Genomic DNA, 10,464 nt, shown 5'->3' with positions numbered 1-10,464 from the left:
GCAACAACGCGATTCGTTTTCGCGATCGGTTCACCGGAAACGTATTTTTCGACGTGGAATCCTACGCGTACGAGAATACGATTCGTATCGCGGAGAGGCGCGCGCGCGCGCGCGCGATCATCAGCAAACACCGCCGGGCCATACGCAAGACGAACGCGAGCGAACTGCGTCGAGTGGAAGAATATCTCCAGCGGTTTATGCTTTACGGTGACGCGTTAAACAACGCGAACGAGGCGCGCGCGTTACGTACCCGACCGACGTGCGACGATTATAATTTAAGTGCGTCGGCGACCAGATCTCGTGTTCTTACGCCGTTCCGTCACCGTTCGACGAGTTCACCACGAGTAACTCTGTTATGCATCGAAAAAATGTCGTTTATTTTTCACATTTGTTTTTTTTTTTTACCCATAGTACACCCGTGTTGTCCGTTAAAGAATTTGCAAAATGTCCACAGAATAAACCCATTGAAATTCGACTGTTGATCAGTGGATTATTAATTATAATTTCAACACTATATTTTACAACGATAATACAGTTTTTATTTATTATTATTATTATTATTATTATGAGGTAAACGTGATCGTTATACTCGTTCCTCTGTTCGTGTTGTATTCTATTACAGTACAACTGAAAACGAATAAATATTTTTCTTGTAATATTATCTAATACAAACGTCTTTGACAATTTTTGAACACTTTATGATTTTTCGGCACGGTGTAAAAGTTCGGAAATTTATTTTAAAAAAAATCGCACGTCTTACCGAAAACTTTTTAATAAAATATTTTTTCTGTGTATCGATTCCTCCTACAATTCAATTTGAACCAATTTATTTGGGTCAGTCTATATTGGTTTATATTTTCAAATAAATAAAAGTTGAGTCGGTACAAAATTTATTTGTATGGGTAAAAATTGTTAAAATATCATGAAGAATAAGAAACACCTATCCCGACGGGGCAAATATAATTAACTTAATAATATATTGTGTATAGTAGGCAGCAAATTTAATGACAAAAAAAAAAAAATATTAGCTTATGATTACATCACTAATATATGGTTTAGATATGAATATATTATAAAACTCAAACAATTTATAAGGAGTTGAACATTTTATTTGATTTTAGTGTTTGCTTATAATATTAATAAATAAAAAACTTACATTATACATCTTCGTCATACTTCGTGTCGATAGTTCTCTAATATATTACTTTGTGTATATGTACTTTTTTATTTAATTTTTGTTTAACTTTTTCAATTTAAAGTGTGAATATACTATAAACACTTATTACAATTATAACAACATTTACAAAAATTTAATATACTTAGAAAAAATAAAGTGAAACTGTTCGTGAAATTTTTAGTATGGTACCTATTTTCTCGTTGTTGCCCGTTTTATAATACCACCAATAAACCTAAGCCCCTCCATTTAGCCACTACCAATAATCTGATCATTACAATCACCCTTTTGTGATTGAATTGGGTGGCGGAAAATAATACGAAACATACAATGATGTATTATACATTGTTATTACAGCAACAATAATAATTGTGATTATTATATAACTTCTTATTAGGATTAAAATTATTTGTTTTATTACGATTTCATACTCTGGATCAATGAATTGAAAATATCAATAATTATAAACGCAAACAATAATATTATTTTTTTAACAATTCAAATTATACATTTATAATAATTAATTACAGTGTCTGTACCCAAACTATTAAATGTCATTGCACACAATATGTTATAAGTTTATAGGGTTCCTTATATAAATTTTTACTCTACACCAAAAATTAGTTCAACACGCCATTGAAATTAAGTAATACATAAATTAAGTGAAAATATTTAAATATAAATCAGTAAACAAGAAGAATAATAATACTTTGTTCCTACCAGTTTAAATGTATTTAATTATTTAATTTAATGGTATATTTAATTACAACAATTTTAATGATTAAACTTGTATTGGATTACAAACACGATATAAATGCAAATATTAACCAAGGTACAATCCGATATTTTATGTTTATCCTATATTTATAAAGGTAACTAAAACGTTCACAAATTTTAAATACATAATATACAACTGTAGTATTAAGTGTTACTTTGCAAGGTTAAAACTACACAAATAGGTATAAAATAATATTAAATAAATTCAAAATATCGCAAAATCGCGGTCTTGGAAGTATCTTATGTCATTCATAGTGTGCATGGTTACTATACATGATTATAATAAAAATCAATCATTTTAATAAGCGTTATAAAATAATAAAATTCTGAGAAGAAAAAATAATATTGTAATGATTAATTAAATAGACTACTATTTTTTCGATTATAAATAATAATTAGAAACTCCTATCGGAAAAGAACCGTTGAGTTATTATTAAAGTGAAGCCGAGCATTTATCTCAGGTATAGTTTTTAAAATAATTAAATTTAGGTATATGTTTTCAATGTTACGGTTAATATTTTATATTAGTCAAAACGAATGAAACTGATTTTTTTTTTTGTAAAATTTAATCATCGTGCAATTTAAAATTTATTTTATACGTGTTATTAATATTTTATTGTTGTTACTTCATTATTTTTAGTTCTTTAAGGGATTCTACAAATATACCAATATTTTAAAATAAATTGTAAAAGTAGTTTTTTACAATAATAGGATATTAGAATAAAGCATATAATAATAATAATAATAATAATAATAACATGTAGAAATCATGGTACACTGAAGCCGTATTAGAATTGTACATATTGCAATATATTATTTTATTTTTGTATTTAGGACTAGGCGGTTTAACGTGTGTATCTAATGTGAATTAATGTGAACCGATTGTCGTACATATATTCCATGGAATACAAGTGTTTTCGTCGTCTTTTTACGTAGTGGTCGTACCTTTAGCCATTTTGGCTATTACGCAGTTTCGATAGCTATAACGAACCGTGAAATATCACCTTTGTGCTACTATAATTTATATTTCAAACAGATACAAAATTGTGTACATAGTTGCCCTAGAAAACTACTGTAACTACTAGCAATAGACACATTATTTTTGTAAGTTATAAGCAATAGCTGCTACAAATAATGTATAAAATATATATTATTATAGCGTCATTCATTTAACGTAAGATTGCATTTTTCAACGTAATAATAAATGTCTCATGTTAAAAAAATATATATATATGTGTGTGTGTATGTGTACGTGTGTGTACGTGTACGTGTACGTGTGTGTGTGAATAAATTCGTGTCTAAGTTAATTTTTAATTTTTAATCAATGTTTTGGCATCGATTGATTTTTTTTTAAATTTTATATTTTAAGTGAAAATTTTGTGAATTCTGAAATAAAAAAACTAAAGATGCTTGTTAATTGAAATCACATTTTATATACGAGTAACGGTGATAAAATTTACAGTCATATATAGTTTAAAATAATTATAATCTCGATAATCACATCGATAATTGTTCTTTCAAAATTAACAAGTCACGTAACGGTACAGTATACTTAAACGGATACACACGTGACACGTGGTAATGATAATGATTTGAATAAATTCATCTGTATTGTGTATTTTTATATCTGATTAATAAACATAGAAACATAATTATTATGATGTATACATTTTTACTAAAAAAAAAAAACGGAAACTATTAGTTTGGACTTATACAGGATTGATTTATCTATAGACACCAATGAATTATGTACTACAGGTACTCTTATATAAAAATTATTTCAAATGTAACATTATTATACAAAACGATTGCGTTATTAAATACTTCTCTGACAATCATTTTCGTGTGCTAAACATTGAAAAATTGAATTCAAAAGAATTAGTAATAAAAGTGAAAGGTCTAGAAGTACACAAGATTATAAATATTCAGAGTTCAAATGGTATCGTATTCGACCGTAACAATATTGTAAAACATTAATTTTAGACATATTTGATCAATTTTCAACTTAAAACGCGTAGGTATAGGTAAGCACTCAATTAATTAAACTGCAAAACTACTGCATTGCAATAAACTTTGTAATCTGTATGTATATTTAATAATGTTGAAAAAAATAACTAAAAACTTTTGATGGAAGTAAGTTTTTATTATTTTATTGTGTAACATTTCTTATAACGAAAAAATCGGTAGATATCTAAAATGTTATCATTCAACTTATTAAACAATTTAGAAATTTCTATCTATAATCTTTTTCGAAAAAGTCTTTAGAGAGTACCTACAGAGGTTCATATGAACATACATTTACTAAGAAAAAATTGTTTGAAATAGTTTGGTTAATTTCTACTGCCCATACCGGGAGACAACTAGAACCCGACATCGATGTAATAAAATCGATATTGTCATAGCAACTACTATTATTAGTACCAATAGAATCTATAAATAATTCTTAAATATTCTATTCAATAATTTAGTATCGATTGATTATTATTACAATTAGCAGAATGAAAGTTACATACTGCTAAAAGTCACAATCTTTATCATAACCATTATAAATTTAAATGAATTACTCATTTTCGATTGTTTGTTAAATTAATACTTAGTGGATTATTCTAAACATTTGTTTGCTGTTTTTATTATGAAACATTTAGAGCTGTACCATTATTATTTTTATTTTTACAATAGATTTCAGGAACAAACATTATCCATATTGAAAAAAATGTTATCTATACAGATCGGGCAGATATATATTAATACAGATATCTTTCATGTACCTACTTAAAGAATAATTTTAAAAATTACAGCTGAAAATCGTAATTACCATACTGCATTTAGTGCTTCCAAGTTCCAATGTAACACACACACACACACACACACACACACACACACATATATATATATATAAATTAATTGTTTTTTGATAGTCTGGATTATTGTAAACAATTGTTCGTTATATATATATATTATGTTTTAAATGTATTTTCTTTTAAGACACTTATCGAACATTTTGCTTATTAGAACATTTTATGAACTTTTTATCCACCATCAATAATAGTCCTAAAACATTTTAGTTTGTAAAAAATATAGACTAAATTCGTTAAAATATCTATACATAGTAAATATATTATTAATTGTCTCCGCGTAATTTTACTATTTTCTTATTAAATAATATCACCGTATATTCATGTACATTTATATAGATATAGCTTATATATCTGTAGTACTCCTCTGAATTATATCGGATATTGGTTTTCAATTTAAATGTTGTCAATAAACTGTGTACTTTTCAACAAATACTCGTATTATTGTTTTCTTTCACCTGTCCTAGTAGAGGTATGAAATTCATTATTGTATCATAATCGAATATAAATCATTTCTAAAGTTGAACTGTATTGAAACTATGTTTTTAAAATTAGTCAGAACATTGTAAGTATTTTTGATGAGCTTTTTATAATTAAGTCGACTAAATAATATGTTACATCATAACCGCTATTACATATCTAATGGTGATATATTTGTATTTTACTCCATTCTTTTATTTATTATATCACAATATTCTTCGATAGTTTTTTAAATTTTTCGGGGTCGATGATTAAATAATAATTATCACTTTTAGATTACCCATACGATGTTACCTAATTTAGTAATCTTCACGACTTAATGGTACTTTTATATTCTTGGTTTGATATGAAAATAGTTTTATTAAATGTTCAACAAAATTAAATATAAAAATAAAAGTAATTAAACGCTTCAAATAAATAGTCATGAATTCTTTAATTAATTACGCATTTCCAACATTCTCTATTTCCATAACACAATGTAACATCATAACGAACAACAAATAAAACGTAATATATTTTTTGAAAAAAATTAAAAATAAATGAATAAATGAAAAAAAATCTTCAATCAGTGTTTATAAGAAAAAAAACCTTGTGGAATCAACTTTTCGAGCTTATTAAATAAGAAGAAAAATAAATTTTACTTTATAGTATATATATAATAAGTATTATATTTTATTTTTGGACATGAAAATGAATGATAATAATAATAAAAATACAGATTATTTTACTTTTATTGATTATATTTTTAAATAAGTATATACAATAATAATTACATATAATAATTATTTAATTTATCAATTCGTGATCAATTCATAATGCTAATATTCAAAGAAGAATATACTTTCATTTTATTCGTATTGTATAAGTCTTATAAAATAAAACGCAATTATGTTATTCTGGTTTGAATGTTATAAAATATTGTAAGATAAGTCTACACCACGTGTAAAATAAATCATTAGAACTATTAATTTTAAAACTAATTATTGTAAATATTATGTTTATTATGACTGATTTGTATTGATTTTTTTTTCTTGGTATTTTCCCCAATGTATCTGAAATCACTGTTTATATTTGGATGACTATGAAAATATATTGTTTTTTTTTTTTACTAGTAATGTCTTATAATTATTATTTCATATTATACAATTTTAATAACATATATATTGTATAATCATAAAAATGTCAAGTTAGACCACGTCGACAAATCTAACTTGACATAAGTACAATACCGTTCTAATATATGCAACGTATAATATTAATAAAACAGTGCATATACATTCATAAAATATATTTTCATAGGTTACACAAGTGCATAATAATATAATATTTGTGTGTTTAAGACTGAAAATTTAAATTACATAAATATTGCTGAATCAAACGATTGGTAATTTTATTTTACGACAAAATAATCATTGTCAAAATGGACATTTGGAGAAGCTATTTTCTATTTTTATTTTTTTACCAAAATTTACCGTTAAATATTTTTGCTTCATTTATTAATTTTCGAGTATTAACCATTTACTGATTTTTAATTTGTTCTAATTGTTTATTAATTTATTAAATATTTTTTATCAATAAGATCTTCATATACACATATTTAGATAAAAAAAAAAAAATAAATAAAAAAATAAATAATGTTACATATATTCCTTATACGTAAATAATACCTACATTGTAATATTTAAACTGATAAATACTTTATAAATACTTAAGACAATACGTTGAGACGAAATATTTTATTGCAAGATTATACTCGAGTGGGCCAAAAATGCAGGCGAAGGTACATCAGTTCGAGTCTTTTGTCTCTAGGCAACATCATACGAGTGTGTTTACTGTTTGAAATAAAGTAAAATATTACAGTAAAAAAAGACAATATTAAAGTACCAGACTAAATCGAAAAATCTCCCGAATGCAACTGTGTTCTATCAATAAATATATAAACACAATGACATTGATAATATTCTGTTTAATTATATATTTTAAAAATGATTGTTACAAAATATAAATAAATGCACCTTTTATAATACACGAATATAAGTGCGGTTTTGTTTTAAAATTAAAATGTTATACTTTTACTAAATCTACACAGCTACATAAGCATAATATAATTGTAAAATAATCGAATTACACGAGTAATGGCGTACCTGTATGCGATACGGTACACATGGTTATTAGTAGAATTCAAAACGATTTATAAAAATAAAAAAATATCTTACTCTAATACTACATTGTTCTTAAAAAAAAAAAAACCACATAAACTATACGCGGTCGATAACTATAATAATAGGTAAGATAAATAAATATTAGGTACAAAATAAATATATTGTTAAAGTGTATAAAATTAAATACGACCGGAGTACGAAAGATACGTTCTACGGTTATAATACTGTCGATTCATCAGCCGTAGGACACGGTATAACCCATGTTGGCCATGAGCGAGTCCTTTAAGACGGGTTTAAGAGTGCGTTCCATGTGTTTGGCCAAGAGCGACCGAACGCCCCGGACGAACACGTCTTCCATTTCCATGAGAAGCTGGTCCTGCGACTGTTGATAGTGACCGTTGGCAGAAGCCACGGTCAGCAGCGGGTGTTGGGGCTGGGTGTTGTGGTACTGTATGCGACGGATTCTCGGTTCCGGGCTCGGGGCCGGCGGGGCGACGAAACCGGCTGGAACGAACGGGGGACCGGCACCGACGGCCGGCGCTGTCGGCGCGGCCGGTGTGGTCTCTTCGGAAGACGACGAAGAAGACGGGCGACGGCCGCCGCTCCGCTTGTCGCTGAACGTCGAAAAATCTATGCCGTCGTCCAGGTTAATGTCCACGTCTCCGCCGGCCAACAGCTCGTCGCTGCCGGCCAAGGCGTCCTCGGAGGACAGGATCTGCTCGTAACGGTCCGAGGACGCGGAAGGGTGTTCCCGGTTGCCCGGCAAAGCCGCTGCGCCGCCCACGCAGTTGTACGAGTGGACGCTGATGTAAGCGGCCGCCGGGTCGACGGGTTCCGGGTCGATGAACGTGGCAGTGGTGCGTATGGTCATCGTGGGCATTGCCGTCAGACGGTTGGGCGGCGATTTCTCCGGCATGGTGAGCGGCGCGGCCGTGAACCCCAAACCGGCCCGGGGCCTGAGCCGCAGCGTCATGTCGCATCCGGTTTCACCCGGCACGCTGCCACCGCCACGGCCGCCGTACAGCAGCCGAACGGAACCGGACACCATTAGGGTGCGTCCAAACCGCATGCGTGCCTCAAGCGTGTTGCCCAGCGGGTCGTACCGACACACGTCCACCCTTGCCCACGGGCGGCCGTCGTTTTCCTGCGACCACGGTTGGTCGGCTGCGGTGGTCGCGTCGCTGGGCGGCATAACTTTGGCGCGCATCCCGGTCACGTACATTTCGGCACCCGGGGCCGTGCGCAACCGTTGGTGCAACGCGTAACCGGACAGGTCCATGAAGCCCGTGGACGAGGCGGTGTGACGTCGGTTCCCATTCTTGTTGCCCGTCACCCCCGCGGCCCCGGCCACCGTGGCCGCTGACATCATGTCGCCGATCGCGGACTGCACGCGGGCCATGCACCGGCCGTCCTCCGACGGTATCGCCCCCGCGGACGCGCCCTGCAGCAGCGTGATCGTCGTGTACGGGTTTTTGTTGGTTATCTTAGGCGTGGATCGCTTGTGCACCCGGTGGCCGGTCCATCGTATCGGTGATGTCGTCGGTAGAACTGCGAAAACAGAAGAAGAAAAAAACCGACGTAAATAGTACAATAACATACCCGGCCGACTTCACAACAAGTCAACGGATCACAATTGTTCACGGTCCGCGCGCAAGTATTACTCTTGGTCGCTGTTGGTTTTTTTTTTTTTTTTTCATAACACAATTCTTATTAGACGGTGACAATAGTGTTGACTTACTTCGTCCGCCTATGGAAAATGATTTTTGTTGAAATTGCTGATAATCGATATTGCTTATAACCGCCGCTAATGAACCGAAACCACGTCCACGCTCTGCGGCCGGCAGCGACATTACGAGCAAAAACGTCCATATCTTTAACGCCATCTGTCGATTAAAACATCGTACCGAAAAAAATACACGGTATTATTTAGTAACAACAATAATTCAATAATCGTTCTACACGTAATTCGATTCCATGTACTCGATATAATCAATGATTGACCGATGACAATGTTGAATGTTGTACACAGTGTCAAGACATTTGAATAGTTTTTTCAAATGACTAAAAATTAATGCATCGAGGTTATATAGGTTCAATCGTGTACCGGTTTATACGTGATTATCGATTGTAATCGTAACAAATCATTCAAACGTCTTACTGCATATATTTTAATTACGGAGCGACGAGATATGGATCAAACATTGTTGAATAACCGCGCATGACTACGCTAGTAGTATACCGTAGAAAAGTAATGATAGGTGACATCGTTTTCGAACCAGTCGTACTGCTGTGACGTCTGAACGGTTAGTGTTAACTTGTTTTATTAGATACACAAAATTATAAAAAGTAAGTTGGACTCGGCTGCGTTACCCGTTATTCGCGTGGTACGATAGCGTGGTACGAGACCCGTATACATTTTAAGTTATGTGCTTATTTAGAAATCGAAAACGTTTATTTTTTGTCGGCCCGCAGTTGTTTTGTTTTCTTTCAAATTTCGATTCGACTTAATAACGAGCAACTGCAATAGGCAATCGACGAATAATAATTTACCGCGCACGCGTACGATAAAATATTTAAACGAACTCAGGGGCCGTATTTAGGAATTTGATACCAGGGGGCAACTATAAGGAACGCTTCATTATACCAAATACAAATTTCTGTGGGTTGAAAAAGATCTTTCTGAAGAACAATTCGTTGCTGGCGTACACAAAAACATTCCAAGTGCTATGTCAACATAAGGATAGATTGTTTGTAAACCTTTGAATCTATCGACAGTACTCGACCGTTACCGAGTATGTGTGTCGTGACGCCGCGATATGCATTTTATTTTGAGTTATATTTTTTATTTTGTAAATAAGTTTCACTTCAAAAATATTAGATCATTAAATATTGAAAATATAAAAATGAACGGCCCTCTCATATTCAGCCGCCCGGGGCAACAGCACCCTGTAGCTCCCCCCTAAATACGGTCCTGAACGAGGTGCGCTCAACGTGCACAATATCCTCCGACCACTGG

The 10,464-nt window shown here is 32.2% G+C and overlaps 3 protein-coding genes across 4 annotated transcripts in view; 1 reads left to right on the top strand and 2 right to left on the bottom strand.

Moving 5' to 3' along the window:
- The window catches only part of LOC112694187, a 7,105-nt gene extending 5,795 nt beyond the window's left edge, over positions 1-1,310 (bottom strand). The window contains exon 1 of the mRNA XM_025569586.1: positions 1,157-1,310. Coding sequence (XP_025425371.1) covers positions 1,157-1,174 — 18 coding nt within the window. The 5' untranslated portion in view covers positions 1,175-1,310. The remainder of the gene's footprint in view (positions 1-1,156) is intronic.
- A 6,249-nt stretch (positions 1,311-7,559) lies between these two features.
- LOC112693775 lies at positions 7,560-10,316 on the bottom strand. Of its 2 annotated transcripts, none has more exons than XM_025569008.1 (2): positions 9,187-10,316; positions 7,560-9,005 (listed from the first exon to the last, which is right to left on the bottom strand). In XM_025569008.1, the coding sequence occupies exons 1-2, from the start codon at positions 9,329-9,331 to the stop codon at positions 7,684-7,686; spliced, it is 1,467 nt and encodes a 488-aa protein (XP_025424793.1). In that variant the 5' UTR covers positions 9,332-10,316; the 3' UTR covers positions 7,560-7,683. The 2 variants fall into 2 exon arrangements, with proteins under 2 accessions (XP_025424793.1, XP_025424798.1); XM_025569013.1 differs by having other exon boundaries at positions 7,560-8,996; positions 9,187-10,296.
- Positions 9,667-10,464, top strand: part of LOC112694054 — a 12,111-nt gene continuing 11,313 nt past the window's right edge. The window contains exon 1 of the mRNA XM_025569400.1: positions 9,667-9,696. Within this exon, the coding sequence (XP_025425185.1) occupies positions 9,667-9,696 (30 nt within the window). The remainder of the gene's footprint in view (positions 9,697-10,464) is intronic.

Source organism: Sipha flava, unplaced genomic scaffold (genome assembly GCF_003268045.1).
Source record: "Sipha flava isolate LNK unplaced genomic scaffold, YSA_version1 0_pilon_pilon, whole genome shotgun sequence".
Lineage (NCBI taxonomy): Eukaryota > Metazoa > Arthropoda > Insecta > Hemiptera > Aphididae > Sipha > Sipha flava.
This window is presented reverse-complemented; position numbering and strand designations above follow the sequence as displayed.